General features: G+C 39.1%; 1 protein-coding gene across 4 annotated transcripts in view; it reads left to right on the top strand.

Moving 5' to 3' along the window:
- VPS41 (VPS41 subunit of HOPS complex) overlaps nt 1-17,040 on the top strand; it is a 162,409-nt gene that overhangs the window by 15,129 nt on the left and 130,240 nt on the right. For 3 of the 4 annotated variants that reach the window (XM_081800760.1, XM_081800757.1, XM_081800758.1), the window contains one exon: nt 16,751-16,858. In XM_081800760.1, coding sequence (XP_081656886.1) covers nt 16,751-16,858 — 108 coding nt within the window. Of the gene's footprint in view, nt 1-3,403; nt 3,458-16,750; nt 16,859-17,040 lie in introns of all 4 variants that reach the window. The other variant, XM_081800759.1, reaches the window with a different exon arrangement.

Raw genomic sequence — 17,040 nt, 5'->3', positions numbered from 1 at the left:
CTGTCTTATTTCTGAGTGTAATCAGTGGTGCAGAGAGAAGAAGTTGTGGCATCAACATTACAGAAATGTCATCATTTTCCATAGGGTCTTTCCTGTCAGTGGACCAGAAACAATATGCTGTGGCGTACTTTGGCCATAGAGCTGCAATCTGAAGCAGCTCTGCTTTGTGGAGAGATGTATTTTCTTAAACCTGGTTTACTTTGAATAGGTTCTAGAAGTATATTCCACCTTTTCTTCAAAGAGTTTAGTGTGCCATACAAAGAGCTTTGCAGTAGAAGCACCAGATTGTTAGCCTAGCATTTCAAGATGAAACTTGCACAGCAAAGAGAGAAATAACAAGGGAAACCATCAGGCTAAGGAGGGAGCGGCAAGGAAAGAGAAGAGCATGTAATGAGACAAAGAAGTAGTGTGTTCTGTACCAGGTGAGCGTTCCAGCAAATGCAACTCAGTAGCTAAACTAAAGCTCAGTCTGCCAGTAGTATGTTCCTTTGAAGTGAAGATCGCATGTAAATCACCGTACCCTGGGCCCGAGCCTGGGCCTGGCATGTAATAGCAGTTAATTAGTGTCATTGCTCTTTTCCTTTTTGCTACCATTATTAATAAATGTGCCTCCTAAAGAGATGCCCGTTCACATATGGCTCACTTCTCACTGATATCATGATCAGAATGCCTTGAATATGTTAGCTATATTAATTTTAATAAGTGGATGGACAAGTAGCTCAACCTATTTAAAATAAACCTACATGCAATTTATGTTAAATGAGAAATGAATATTAAAATGCAACTTCTGGATGCATCAGCCACCAGGATTGTTCTTTTTCAATTTTGTTAAAATGAAAACCAGTCATTGTGAGAAATCAGGAGATAGCTTTTTTTAAATCAAAAAATGCATCACACAAAAATTATTTATTTTTTCTGGTGGGTAGAACATTGTGAATCATTTATTGAAACTTAAATTGATTTTTTACATGTATTAATTTTAATAAATTTAGAGCAACTAGTAACTAAAATGGTAATGTACCTTGTTATGAGATTGATTGCTGAGAAAAATGGAGCATGGGGTTATAATATATCCTTCCAAATAGCTTTTGGATCAAAAATTTGCTCTTTCATTTAATGAGCTATTAATATTAACAGGTTTTGCTGATTATTGCATCACCCAGGCATGGATAAACATTCTCTTTGAAGCATATATTATAAAAATTGTATGTTTGGAAACTTAGTAGAAACTTTCCGGATGCAAATACAGATTTGTGAACCTGTATTTCTGCCATTTGTTAGAGATCGAAAAGATGAACAGGACTCTGGTATGACATATTTTTGAACAGAATTTATAATTTCGCTATTTTAGGCAGTCCAAGATGGACTGATCATTTTATTTATTCGGCAAATATTTATTGAGTACTTTTATCTTCTGGGTGCTGGGCTATACCAGTCTTTGATGGAGGAGTAAACAAAAACATATTTGGTGGTAATAAATGTTGTAGATAAAAATAACATTGGATTAAGGGACTCTGGAGCGGGCTGAGGTGCCATTTCATCTGGTGGTCAGGGAGAGCCTCTCATAAGATGACATTTGAGTAAATATATGGGAGAAAGGTCTTGTGGGTAAAAGGAAGAGCAAACACAGTACCTTCAAGTAGGGTTGCTGGACGTCTTTGAGGATGCGAGTGGGGCTGAGTGTTAGGAAATGAAGTAGTGAGTGGCCAGAACACAGAGCCTGTAAATCAATTTATGGACTTGGTTTTTACTCTGAGTAAAATGGGAAGACATTGGAGGCTGTGGTTTTAGTGAGAGCGCTCTGGATGCTGTTTGAATACAGTCTTGGAGACAGCAAGTAGGAAGCAGCAAGACCAATTAGGAGGCTTTGGCAGAGCTCCAGCTGGAGGTGATGAAGGATTTAGGATAGTTTTTGAAATAGAGCCAATAGATTTCTTGACTAGGATGTTGGGGTGTAAATGAAAGAGAGGAATTAAGGGTGGAGTTGTGAACTGAGATAGGATAAGACTCTGGCTAGCACTGGTTTTGGTGCTCAGGGTAAGGTGTTGGTGGTAGGATAAATCAGAAGTTCCATTTTGGCTATTGTAAGTTGGATATGTCAATTAGGCATGCAAGTGGAAATGTCAAGTATGTAGTTGGATAAAGACTAGTGCATGGGCTGGAGATAAGAATTTTTGGTGGGGGGGTGGGTGCGCCTGGGTGGCTCAGTTGGTTGAGTGTCCACCTCTTGATTTCGGCTCAGGTCATGATCTCAGGGTCATGAGATCGAGCCCCATGTTGGGCTCTGCACTCAGTGTGGAGTCTGCTTGAGATTCTCTCTCCCCCTCTGCCTCTGCCCCACCCCCTGCTTGCACGCTCTCTCTCTCAAAATAAATAAAATTTTAAAAAAAAGAAAAGTTTTTTTTTTTGTCTTTGTTTTTTAAGATTTTGTTAGAGAGCAAGTGTGCATGAGCAGTGGGTAGGGGCAGAGGGAGAGGGAGAAGCAGGGGGAGCCCGATGCTGGACTCCATCCCAGGACCCTGGGATCATGACCTGAGCTAAAGGCAGACACCTAACTGACTGAGCCACCCAGGTGCCCCATGAGATAAGAATTTTTGAGTCAGCATTTAGATGGTGTTTAAAACAATGAAACTGGATGAGATCATTTAGGGCCTGAGGTCAGATAAATGAGAAGCCTGATACCTGGACCTGAGGGGTACTACAGCATTTTTGAGATCTGAGAGATGAAGGGAAATAGCAAAGGGCACTGAGAAGGAGTAACCAGTGAGATAGGAAGAAAGCCAAATGAGAGTGGTGTCCGAGAAGCTGAGTGAGGAATGCATCTCAGGAAGAAGGGCGTGGCCAACTGTGCCGAATGCCATGGAGAGGAGTAAGAAAAGGACCTCTAGGGACTGACCCTTGAATCTGCAAAGGTGAGGCCACTGGCCATCGATATAGGAGCAGCTGTGGTGGCTCATGGTGGTGGGGGTGGTGTGGGGCCCGACTGGAATGGGCTCGAGAGAGATTGGGTTGGCAGAATGTCTTTGGTGCTCTCAGAACTTCTTGTACTGCGTGTCTCAAAATGGTGATATCTAGAATGCTTATAAGGGACATATTTGTTGAGTGGCTGTTAGGGAGATAATGTGTATTTGAAGATTTGGATAATCTCATGTCATGTCATGAGAAGGCATTCATTAAGCATGCTGCTGCTGCTGCTGTTTTGTTATTTTTAATCTACTTCGGTGCCAGGTACTTTCATGAGGGCTGGGCTCCTATCCATGGGGTCTCACTAGCAGAGCTGCTTGTGAATGAATAAATGAATTGATTTCACGAATCCTTACAACATTTATATGAAACTGGCATTCTGTTCTTATTTTGGGGATGGTGAAACCAGGACTTTGAGAGGTCTCTTTGTCAAAAACAGATATCGAGGACCTCCTGACTCAAGCTGAGAACTGTTTTACCAAGCAGAATAATGGTAAGCAGAGTAATGATCCCCAAAGATGTCTGTGTCCCAGTCCCTGGAACCTGTGAATGTTATATTACATGGCAAGAGAAATTAAGGTTGCTGATGGAATTAAGGTTGCTAATCAACCAACTATAAAATAGGGAGAGTGTTCTGGATGATCCAGGTGGGACCACTGTAGTCACAAGAGTCTCCACAAGTGGATGAGAGAGGTAAAGGAGGCCAGAGTGATGTGATGTCGGAAGATCTTGACCCACCTTTGCTGGTTTTGTGGGTACAGGAAGGAGGGGGCCCATAGCCAGGGAATGCAGGTGGCCTCTAGAAGCTGGAAAAGATGAGGAAACAGATTCTCCCCTAGAGCCTCCAGAGGAATGCAGCCCTTCTGGCATCTTGATTTTTGCCCAGTGGTATCTGTACTGGACTGTAAGACACCAAATTTCTGTTGTTCCAAGCCACTGAGTGTGATAATTTGTTACAGCAGCCATAGGAAACAAATACAGTAAATAATGTGATTGGATGATCTTATTCCCTTAGCACTTTTCATTCAGCGCAGAAAACTGTTGTAATAAACTGCTAACGGACCCTCTGGTGCACGGGTGGCGCCACTCTAGATAACTAGTAGGGACCCTCTGGTGCACGGGTGGCGCCACTCTAGATAACTAGTAGGGACCCTCTGGTGCACGGGTGGCGCCACTCTAGATAACTAGTAGGGACCCTCTGGTGCACGGGTGGCGCCACTCTAGGTAACTAGTAGGGACCCTCTGGTGCACGGGTGGCGCCACTCTAGATAACTAGTGGGGACCCTCTGGTGCACAGGTGATGTCACTTTAGGTAACTACCCTGTGATCTCACCACCGTGCCCCTCACTCTATGAAAACTGTGGGTTGAGGTCCAGGCTTGGTGGAAAGTATGTGGTGGAGAATAGGGGCAGAGAATAGCAGTATAGTGCCCTGGATCGTTTTTCTGCCCGCCCCCCTGCTCCTATTAGTTCGTTACCCTGTGTAAATGGTAGGGAGTGGCTTGCTTCATTTTTTTGGTATTAAAGTGCCTTCTGAGTCTGGAGATCCTTTACTGACCCTCCTCCAGCTTCTAGGGTTAGCTACTTTAGGTGTTTGCTGGCTTCCATTCCCCCTTTGTTTTCTAATAACAGTATTCACACTTGGATGTGTTTGAAAACATTTTCTTAACGATGTGGCAAAATCAAAAGTAATGTATCTTAAGTTTTTGAAGTACTATAAAACAAAGAGGTAATTAGATTTGGATAATTTTCTTTTTTTTTTTAATTTTCTTTTTTTTTTTAAATGACAGTGAACTTTACCAAGATTGTTCTCATTTCTCATTATTTCCTATTTTTCATATCTCTTACAGCCTCCTCTAGATTTTTTTCTCTGTGAATGCTTCCGAAAAATATGTTTCAGTGTGGGAATTTGTGCTATGAGTGTTCTGAGTCCTTGTAAAGTGTTCTTGAGGCAGATCGGCTGGAGGGAGCAGCGCTGGGAGGAGTTAATCTCCACTTGGTAGGGGGAGGATAGAAGACGAAGAGTGAGTGTAGCTGGTCATACTCACCCGGGCAGGGGCGGAGGTGTTGCTGCCCATTTCTCTAGTGAATGGGGGTAGCAAAACCTCAGAGGCAACTTTGGGGAGAGGTGAGTGCTATGTGTAAACAGCTCCCCCTTCCGGATGATTCTAGTTGCCTCCAGAGTCTCTCACTTGGGGCTGTTAAGTTCTGGAATTGCTCTTTTATACTATCTTCAGGGCTGATTTGGGGGAAGAGGCCAGCAGCCCACACAAGCTCTCTGTCTTGGCAGGAGCTGTGTTGCGTATCAGTCAGCGTTCTGTAGAGAAACAGAACCAGCAGGCTCTGAGAGAGAGAAAATCCAAGAGGTCAGTGGGATCTGAGAGAGAGAAAGAGCTTTATTATAAGGAATTGGCTCATGTGATTATGGAGCTGGCAAGTCCCCAAATCTGCAGGGTGAGTTAGCAAGCTGGAGACCCAGGAGAGCCAGTGGTTTCACAGGCTCGACACCAAGAAAGAGCCTGTGTTTCAGTTCAGATTTGAATACTGGAAAAAAAGCTGCCCAGGGTCAGTTCTATTCAGGCCTTCAACTGATTGGATGAGGCCCACCCATATTGGGAGGGACAATCTGCTTTAATCAGTCTACCAATTTAAATGTTAATCTCTTCCAAAAACACCCTCATAGAAACACCTAGAGTAATGACTGACAAATACCTGGGCATTCTATGGCCCAGTCAGGTTGACACAAAATTATTAATCATCACAAGCCTTAAGAGTTTTGTTCTTTTCCTATAGTCATATCATCTTTAATTAAGACCATCAACAATGGGTACATTGTTTTCCATTGTCTTGTCCTTTACCTTGACTAAAACTTATAAATCAGTTGTGAAAAATAAAGTGATAATAGACACCTATGAGTTTCCTCTTGCTTCTCTTCATTGTTAAGTGTCATGTTGGCTTTTGATTCAAATATTCATTCTCAGCTTTTCAAGAAAGAAACCTTCTTATTTACTGAAAGTTTTTTTTCTTTTAAAGATTCGGAAATGAGGGTTGAACTTTATAAATGCTATTTCAGTATCTGTCATTGTGGTTCTATTTTTCGTCTTTGGCCTATTAAATGATGAAATCAGATTTCTTAATATCCATTTTTTGCATTTTTATAATATTTGATCTTAAAAGTTTTCTATTAATACATGCTGGGGTTTAATTTATTATATTCTATTTAGAATTTTTACATTTAAGTACTGACATGAGATGACTCAACTTTTTTTTTCCCCCCTATGATGTTTGGGAGTTTTGGTGTCAGGGTTATGCTACCTGTTTCTTTTTGTTTTTTTGTTTTTTTTAAAGATTTTATTTATTTGAGGCATGTGTATGCAAGCGGGAGGAGGGGCAGAGACAGAGAGAGAGGGAGACCCCTCAAGCAGACTCTCCACTGAGCACAGAGCCCAGTGTGGGGCTCAATCTCATGACTTGAGGGGAAGTGAAGAGTCAGCCTCTTAACCGGCAGAGCCACCCAGGTGCCCCTACCATGAATTGGGTAATTTTTATTATTTCCCTATTATAGGGCAGTTTAAATAGCTTAGGGACTTTCTGTTTGAGGGTTTTTAATAGAACATGCGAAAACAGTCTAGGCCAGGTGCCCTTCTGCAGGAGATTGGTAGTACTGGGATGACTTTTATTTTCTCAGTGTATTCTGTGGTTATCTCATTCTATTGTCTTTAGATTTATTTATTTATTTATTTGCGCGCACGCACGCGAGAGAGAGAGAGAGAGAGAGAGAGAGAGAGAACGAACATGAGGAGGGGAGGGTCAGAGGGAGAAGCAGACTCCCCACTGAGCAGAGAGCCTGATGCGGGACTCAATCCTGGACTCCAAGATCATGACCTGAGACGAAGGCAGTCGCTTAACCAACTGAGCCACCCAGGCGCTCTTATTCTATTGTCTTTAAAAAGTGCTAGCCCTTGGACTTATTAATGATTCCGTTTTCTGGTTTATTGTTGCATTCTTACTTTTCACCTTTCTGAATGTTCTCTGGTTCCCTGCAGTGCCCCCCTTCCTGCTACCAGCATTCTCTTGGTCCTGCAGTACTTTCGGCTGGGACTCTCGGACCGTCAGTAATGCCCTGCCACACATTAGCAGCTATTGGTCTCTGCCAGTAGGAGAGAGATGTGGACAGATGGTGGCCAGGGCTGAAAGTGCAGGCGTGGAGAGATAGTGGGCAGAGGTTGCAGACAGTCACCTCCTGGAGAAGACAGTCCCTAAAGGGTGGGTTGGGCATCTGGTTGAATGGGACAGGTTCTGGGTCACGGGCGTGGAGGGTTGGTGGGTGAGCTAAAGCATCTTTTTACTTTTGTTCAGATTATATTTCTGTGAAGCAAATCAAGGCGTGTCATGAACTCACATTCATATTCAGCATATGTATCAGTTTCTCCTTGATTCTGGTTAATACTTTGTCTTAATTGTTATTACTGTTGTAGGTTTTTAATCTTTATCTGTTTCTTCATGGAAATTTTTGAGAAGCTGTCTGAGACTTTGGTTGGGGGTGACCAGCAGGGTGCTTCTTTGCATCTGGAATATGGAGTGTACAATTGAAAAATGTTTGAGAAGTATTTAATGTCCTCTAAAGCATAAAATAATCTCAGGGACTGCGGCATTTTCCTTGTCCATATAATAATAAGTATATAAATTATAAATGTAAGTTTTTCAGGAAAATTGAGTTTGTAAGGTCTCTATCTGCTATTGTAATTAGGTAGTAGAGCTTCATTTCTGTACAATTATAATTCTAATTTCTGCTGTTTCAGAATAGCTATTCCCTTCCCTCAGTTTAGTGCCTCTACCTCCCAGGCTCCTTCCACCCCCTCCCACCCCCCTTCCCCTGTCTATAAAATAACACATAGTTTAGATGATCTCTGCAGTTCCTTTTGCTGATAGCTTATGATTTGGATTTTCCTGAGTGGAAATCTAAATGAGAATGTCTTAGAAAAGCTTCTTACTAAACTCGGTCTGCTGGTATCTCACGTACTTTTGTTTTCACTGGTCTTTATTAGGTACCCACAGTTTTGTTAGGTGAAGTTCAGAACAATGAAAAGGCATAAACCCTGCTTCTCAGGATCTTGTGATCACCAAGGGATATTGGGAAGAAAGGAAAAGAGGGTTATGTTGGCTTTAGTGGCGGAAATTGTCCACCTGAATGGCATACCTTGAAGATTGGTGAGGTTATTCCATATGGCTGGAAGGAAATGAAAAGCTTATTTGCTTTTTTCATTCCCCCCCCCCATATATTCTTATCGCTTTCCCAATGTAAAATAAATGATGGGAGTTGATCCTGTTTATGGTATGTGGCTCAGGGCATGGGAACCTTCACCTTATTTTTTTCCTTCCTGAATTGAACATGAAATTCTGATGCTACAGGGCAGAGGAGAGACCAGGGTTTATGAAGATTGCATAGCTTGTGAATCTTAAGTAGAGCTCTTCAATTATTAGAGGCTCAACTTTTTCTCTTTTCCACTCAGAGTGTTACGGTAAGGAAAGCAGCTTTAAGAGATAAGAATCTTAGTTCAGTAGATAGAATTTTGAAGAGGATGTTGAACAATGGCTTCAAAAACAGCATTTATTTCTATAATAAGTGTAATACATGTTTATCTTAGAAAGATAGAAAATATTGGTAATAGCTCACAGTAGTGATTATTTGTTATTTCCTGTAATGGTTGTGGCAACCCTGTGATGTAGGTCATGCTGTCATTCCCCCAGTCTACAGATGAGAAACTGAAGCTTAGGAAGGTCACTATTTTGCTGCTTATTCTTCTGATTTTTTTCCCCCCCGCATAAACTTGTTCGATAAAATTTGGATCATGCAAAACAGGTTTTATGACCTACTTTTTCAACTAATAAGACATTTTAAGAATACTTCCCTTTGTTATTAAAAGTCTTTGAAAATAGATTTTAATGTCTGTATAACATTTAATCCTATGAAATTTATTTAACCCAGGATTTCTTAACCTTGGGACTGTTGGCATTTTTGGCAGGATAATTTTTGTTCTGGGAGATTGTCCTGTACATTGTAGGATGTTTAGCATCATCTCTGGCCTCTACCTACTAGATGCCAGCAGCACTTTCTCCTCCCACTCAGGTGTGATAACAAAAATGGCCCCAGACATTGCCAAATAAATGTCTTGGGGGGATAAAATTACCCTTGGTTTGAGAACCCCTTATGTAGCCATATATATTTTATGCTTTTAGAAATATATGGATATGGTGGTGCCTGGGTGGCTCAGTCATTTAAGTGTCCGACTCTTGGTTTTGGCTCAGGTCATGATCTCAGGGTTGTGAGATCGAGTCCTGTGTCAGGCTCCACTCTGGGTGTGGGAGCCTGCTTAACGATTCTCCCTCTCCTTCTCCCCACCTCTCTCTCTTCCTCTCCGAAAAAGTAAATAAATAAAATAAATATATATGGATATGAATAGACTCATTGTGAATTATCTAGATGAAAAAGTAGACCCATGTCATCTAGGTTATATTTATCAGCTCTAATTTCAGCTACTTTTCTTTGGTTAATATTTTTCCGTAATAACAGTATTACTTGGAAGTCAAAATTTAACAACATAATTTGCATTCATATAAGAATGTAATTGCTTCTCTGTCACCAGTCTGATGGAAAGGCATCCTGGGAGCTTTGACCACAGTTGTTTTATTGTGGATGAATTCCATTATCTCCATGTCACTTTCTTAAAAAGTTTGGTCATTGAGGCAGCTATAATACCTTGTGTTATTAATGGAAACCAGAAGTTACTCTTTCAGCTTGTTTATGTAGTTTTCTTGATATGTTTTGACATTTTGGAAGGATATATAAAGCCATCTTTCCTACCCAGCCATCTTTTTGTGTAAAGAAAATTATTTTCTGTAATAGAACTCTAGCCTACAATAATTAATGGTTGCACTTGCCCTTTTAAGGAGGTAGCATTCATTTGTGGGGAGGGGGTGGTAGGCAAAACAGGGCTCATTGGAATCATTAGTCCTTGATTAATTATGAATCTTATGTTCAGGGCCTTTATGCAGTTTTTTCTCATCATAGATCTCTTTTATTCTTTCGTGTGAAGTTCAAGATTGACATAATGTATTTGGGGATGTCCTGTAATGTGCATGTATATGTATGTATGTTTACTAATAACATTATAGTTTCAAATAGGCGTATTTACACAATAAAATATATAGTTCTTGACTTTGTTGATAATACCCTGTTGTAGTGAATAGAATAAGTCTGTTTCTTAAAAATTTGTTAGTTATGTTTTTGAGACTCAAATTATGTGTTTTGAATGACTTACAGTATAGTTTGAATTACACTTTTTTAAAAAAAAATTATTTGTATTTGGCTCAACTGTTTTATTTTTCTGTTCTCCCTCTGTCTTCTTGATTCTGGCTCAGGTCATGATCTCAGGGTAGTGAGATCAAGTTCCATGTCAGGTTCTGTGCTGGGTCTGGAGTCTGCTTGGGATTTTCTCTCTCCTCCTTTCTCCCTCTCTCCCCCACCCCCACCAAACAACAAATAATAACAAAAAACCACAAATAATTCACTTTGTAAAGAAAAAATTTTTTTAAATACAGATTTTCTATAATTCAAATATTCCGATACTAGATTTCAGTAGCTTTTTAAGTATCAAACTTACAAAGGTGCCTACCAGTTTTGAATATTTCAGTTCCCCTTAAGCTAATTAGAATTCTATAGAGAATGTTCTGGCTTTTCTTTTATACCTTCATACCCATGGTTGATGATTCTTTTGCTTTTTATTAACACTTGGTTTTTTACCCTGGAAGTTCAGACTGCATTTTTTTTTTTAAACGACTTTTTTTTTTTTGATGTTCGTAGTGTTCCTATTGTATCTGGCTTTAAAGAATTGGATATTGAAAAGATTTGCCCCTCATCAGATGCAATGGTGACATGAGGCCAAGTAAACCATTCATCTTATCACAATTCCTGAATGTTCAGCTCAGGTCTTTCTCATAGGTGAACCTGGATGGGATAAAGGCCATCTCTGGTAGAGTGAGGTTGTGATTCGTTAGGGAGTGCTCACCTGCTGGTATTTTCCACTAGCTTAACTCATGTCTTATAAGATAGCTCACCTCTCCCTTTCAGTATTTCTCGTATTTTATTTTGGGGGAAAAAAAGAAACAACATAAAAAAACAGTGCATTTAATAAAGAAATAGTATCCAGAAATTTTAAGTTCTGCATTAAGAGTAACAATAAAAAATGTAACGATCTCTCGTTAACTCCCTGAATTCATGTGACACACATTTTTTAAAAGTAAAATTCAAGTCTTCCTTTGGACTGTAACAGTGGTATATAAAATGTACTGATGTGTGAAAGATATGGAGAAAGTTAAAAGAGGATGAAGAATTGGTTATAAACACCAAAAAAGTTTTTTCTTGTACATGAATTTTAAATTATCAGGTGAAAAGTGCAATATTCTTGTGGGTGTACACATCTAAGTTAGGTGATAGGACTTATGCCATGAAAATTTACCCTACAGTGTTAGTAACAAATTACTAAATAGTTTTTCAAGCAGAAATTAATTGCCTTAATCTGTTATCCACAAAAGTAATTTTTTTGCTTTTAAGTTCAAAACTCTATAGGAATGACTGTGATATGAAATTTATTTTTAGATAGTGTTTTAGAATCCTACATAGGATGGTTTAAAGGACTTTAATTAAAAGTGCTCTACACTTAGTGAAAATCCATGTTAGTTGAAGAATTGATTCTTTTTAAAGGAAAGCTGCAAATTTTTCTTGTATGGGTAAATGTCACTCTGTTCATATCTTTGCTTAGCTGCAAGTCAGGACTTGTATTATTTCACTAGGTTGTCATAGAAACGCAGTTAACTGTCATGTCAACTCAGACTGTTGATGGTTTTATTTGTAGGTTTGCAAGATTAAAATTTAACAAAAATTATTGATTTGCCTTTTATTAACACTAGGTTGTTTTCCATGGAAATTAAAACTGCACAAAACCTTTCTGCTTAAATTTTTTTAAAGGTGAAACTATATTAAATCTGCTTGATTTTTTTTTCTTAAATTGTATTTAAAATGTGATATATAGTCTGCAGCAGTAGAATAACCTCCATGAATTGTATTTTTGAATCATTTTCCATTTTCTTTGTTTACAGCAAGCAGAAAAAAAAGCCTTAAAAATTCACCTTTAGCCTGCTTTTTACCTTAACATAAAAGATACCTGTCAGAAAAGCATGAAATGCTACATCAAGTGCCTAATATCGGAGTTTTCATTTTATTTATGGTTTGAAGCCTAGCACGAATGCTTCAGTGAGCTGTGTTGTGAAAGTATTTATTTTTGTATATTTATGTGAGAGAAATTATTTAGTTTTCACTTATAAATAAGACAGGCAAGCCTTATTTACAGTAACTTTATCTAATGGTCCGTGGATGAGTGCTTTTATGCAAAACAGTCAAGAGGCTAGAATTAACTTTTCACATTGGATGCACATTTGATGTCCAGACTTGAGCAACATATGGTATTTTATTATAAAGACTAGCATTCAGGATTCAATTTGTGTTTAATACATTTACTTCAGAAGGCACATGTCATCTTTGCCACATTTAATGTTAACTTTGTAAGGATTTCCGTTTCTTGCTTGTAGGTCCATAAGTAGAAGTGTTTATTTGTTGCTTTTTGTAATTTTCCTTTTTGTAGGTTTTTTTAGACGTGGTTAATTCACTATTTTTAACAACAGGTCACTTTTGACATATGACGGCTCCTTGGGTTGATTATCATCAATTATCTTTTTAAAGAAGTATAGGTATTTTGTTTTGTTTTGTTTTATTTTATTTTATTTTTTATGTGGAGTCCAATGTGGGGCTCGAACTCACGACCCTGAGATCGAGACCTGGGCTGAGATCAAGAGTCAGATGCTTACCCACCTGAGCCATCCAGGTGCCCCAAAAAGTATAGGTCTTTTAGATAACCATGCTTGTTAAACTTCCTTTTGTCGCTATTTGTTCTTAAAGTTATTCTTAGAAGGTTAGCAGTGAATACATCATTTTTGATTTTTGACAGAGACAGAGATAGCGAGAGCAGGAACACAAGCAGCAGGAGTGGGAGAGGGAGAAGCAGGCTTCCCCTCGAGGAGGGAGTCCGATGTGGGACTCAATCCCAGGACCCTGGGATCATGACCTGAGCTGAAGGCAGACGCTTAACGACTGAGCCACCCAGGCACCCCCATCATTTTTGATTTTTAATGCTCTTGCTAAATAAACAACTAATAGCTTTATATACTGGGGTAAGAAAATTTGATAGCTCATCAGAGACATGGAATATTGATTTTTTTTTTAAAGATTTTATTTATGAGAGAGAGTGAGGAAGTGAGAAAGCACGAGCAGGGGGTGGGGTAGAGAGGGAGAAGCAGACTTTTGTAGCTAGCCTGCACAATGGCCCCCAATGATCCTCACATATTATTCCTGCTGTTGTGACCTCCCCTCCCACACTGAATTGTGGCTGACCTGTATGATCAATAGAATACTGCAGAAGTGTGTAGGCTAGGTCATATTCAACTTTGCTTTTTCTTGGATCACTCACTGTGGGGGAAGTCCCTTTCCATGTTCTGAGGACACTCTGGCAACCCACACGGAGGTCCATGAAGTGAGGAATTGAAGCCTCCTATCCACACCTATCATTTGAGTGAGCCATTGTGGAAGCAGATACCCTAACCCCAGTCAAGCGTTCAGATGGTTGCAGCCTCAGTAGACATCTTGCCTGAAACCCTGTGAGAGACCTTAAGTCTGAACCACCCAGCTAAGCCTCCTATATTGCTTACCCATAGAACTGTTAAATTCATATTTTAATAGTTAAAATTAAAATAATACATATTTATTATTTTAAATCAGTAAACTTCGGCATAATATGTATGCAGCAGTAGATAACTAATGCACCTGCTAAATACATTTTTAAACATTTCCTATTGATCACACAGTTCATAGTTATTTGTAGGCATAGAAATTGTAGCTTTATTTTCTGTTGTGATTTGTAGCATCATTTTCATAGGCAATAGGGTAGTGTGTTATACAATCATTAACTTTAGGGCATTCATAACAACTTGAATTTTGGCTTCGTATATGTGTCTTGATGAAATTAAAATTTCTGATCATCATTTTGTACTAAAAATCTATAAAATGGAATAATTATATTTAACTCTCCAGCGTTTGTTTTTTTTAAAGTCAAGAGAATGGAGGGATCTGATGTTAAGTCTGCTTCATGGTGTTTGATGAGTATCATCCTTTCCATGCGATGATGCAGTTCTGTGCCCCAGAGGTAAAGACTTCTCTTGGCATTTGAGTTTGCATCTCTGCCTGGTGTGGCCTGTCAGTCATAATCTTCACCAGGCCCAGCACTTAATATCTACGAGTAACTTTTCTTTGACGATGATGTACCCAGGTGTGATTTTCTTCATATTTATCTTGCTTGGGATTACAAAGCTTCTTGAATTCCTGGGATGATGTCTGTCAGTTATAGGAAATTCTCCGTTGTTAACCTCTTTAAATATTGTTCCTGCCCCCCCATTTTTATTTTTCTAGGACTGTAATTAAAAACATTAGCCCTTTTCCCTGTGTTCCACATATCTCCTATTCTGTGTTTTTCATCCGTTTTTCTACTCTGCCTTCCCTTTGGATATTTTTTTACCTGTTTTACACTTCACTAATCCTGTCTTCTGCTAAGCCATCTGTTGCGTTCTTAGTTTCAGTGACATTTCTCACTTTTAAAATTTCCACTTCTTTTTTATGGATTACAATTCCCTGTTGAAAATTTCTGTCTTTTCATCTGTCTTCTCCTCTCTTATTGAATATATGAATCATAGTCTTATTAAAGCCCTTTTTGCTAACTCCAGGTCACCCATGGGTCTGTTTTTATGGTCTTTTTTTCCCCTTGACTTTTAGTTACTTGGTCCTGTCCTGTGGCATACCTGGTGATTTTTTTAACTGATTTTATTATTTTTTATTCTTAGTATTGTAAGTGAAAATGGTAGAGGCCCGAGTAGTTTTTGTACTCTAAAAAGTTTTCTTTCTCTCAGGAGTCACCCTGTCCTTTACTGGACAGGTAGGTTGGGGGTTACATACGTACCTTAATCCAGTCAGGCGTTGAACTGAGTCTGAGACAGATTGAAGTCTTGGTAAGCACTTTTTTTGTGTGTCCCCTGGGGACCAGGAGTTCCAGTTAGCCTGTGGTATTCACCAGGATTTCATTTGTTGGTAATTTCTGAACTCTATTTCTTATCTTCTCAGCACATCGAGGCAGCTGGTTTGCATTTTTGAGGCTTTCTATTTAGCTTTTTAGCCTCTTGCCCCATATTACTTTGGAAATTAGTAGTTGTCTTATGGGAAAAAGTGGCTGTGTAACAAGCCCACTTGTCCGCCTCTCTCCTCCACTGGGATCTTAGCCCTTCAAGCTGCCGGTTTTGTTACTTGAGCCCTACGAGTACCAGAAGGTTTGCTGCTTTTCCTACCCTTAGCAGTGGCCATCTTCCAAGGCAGAGCTTGGGTTTTCAGCCTCTTGTCCTACACCCCGAATTGGTAAATACCTCCAGGAAGAATGGCTGGTGCATGGGCAGCTCACCTCCCCACGCTTTCTCCGGTTTCTCCACCACCTTGGAACCTTGGTCCTTCTAACTCAGGTGGTGGCTTCAGCAGCCCTTTCACTGACGCCTTTGACTGTTGCTGTGTATTTCATTAAGGCTTTCTAGTTTTTCTGGGTGGGTGCATTGGCGTGCCTCACGCTACTCGAATGTTAGCTGGGAAGTGAAGACTCTACAATTATTTTTGAAGGGAATGTCAGCGGGTAGATTATGTTTATGAACTTCTATTTTGGCCAGCTTTATCCTGCCACAGTTGTTGGTACATGCACATTTTATCTTTTCTCATCACATATTGATACAGTAAAATAACATCTTTATCTGAATCATTGTAATAATCTTTATAATTATACTTGATTTAATTCAGAGCCTTCACAGTCAATATAGGTTCCTAACTTAACTCTATAACTGTGAGGATTAAGGATAGGATAAGGTATGCTGTATCAACAGTGAGGTTGAACATACAAAGTTAGTAATAATGCGTACAAAATGATTAAGAAATTTTAATACATTTAAGAAAAAGAAATTTTTAACACATTAGGTTTATTCAGATGAAAGTAAACAATACATTTTCTAACAAATGATCATGGATTATAAGTTTTGAAAAATAAATATTATATTTTATCTGAAGGTATAAATACATTTTGTTGTATATAAAATTTACAATTTTCTTTCTTTGATTTTTTGTAATTATATTTTTCTAACTAAAATGAGATATTCTCAAATCTGACAAAAATATTTATAGTCTTGAGATACAAAATCCATGTCTTTGAAGGTTTATTGTATTCCTATCTCCCTGCTGTGAGTGTTTTATGTCCGTGAGGTCAAACTGACAAGTATTTTGCCCACACATCGTTTATTGGCATACGTGGCCAGATAGTTTTGTATTTACTTTAATATGCCAAAGTTGAATACTATCGGCAGTAAGAACGTATACTCCTGTTTTCAACCTTTGAATGTATTCTGCTGGTGAAGTTGTAGCAGCTGATACACCCAGTTGGAAAATGAAACCTGAAGATCTTAACCTTGAGCTGTAGTTGTAGTTATTGACAATCATTGAGGAAGCCACCTCTGGGTTCCCCTTAAGAAATGTGTTTTGAGTCTTACTATTTCAAATGAATCCGTGATGGCTCTCATTTTCTCTGCTCTTTGTGCAGGAAGAAGAAAGTGAAGAGGAGCCCAAACTGAAGTATGAAAGGCTTTCCAATGGGGTAACTGAAATCCTTCAGAAGGATGCAGCTAGCTGCATGACAGTCCACGACAAGGTAAGATAGCCCTTCTAAGGATTCTTCTGTAAGTTGTTTCTCTTGTAAGTTTGTTTATACTTTGGAGTCCTGATGCTCTTGGTGCTGGCTTTTTCCAGTAATTGTGTCTCCCTCCCACTCTTCCTTTCTTCTTCATCTCCAACAAAAGAATGAAAACAACAACCAAAAGTATTATATGTATG

This window comes from Leptonychotes weddellii, chromosome 12, assembly GCF_054177405.1.
Source record: "Leptonychotes weddellii isolate Sample4059 chromosome 12, ASM5417740v2, whole genome shotgun sequence".
NCBI classification, from domain to species: Eukaryota; Metazoa; Chordata; class Mammalia; order Carnivora; family Phocidae; genus Leptonychotes; species Leptonychotes weddellii.
This window is presented reverse-complemented; position numbering and strand designations above follow the sequence as displayed.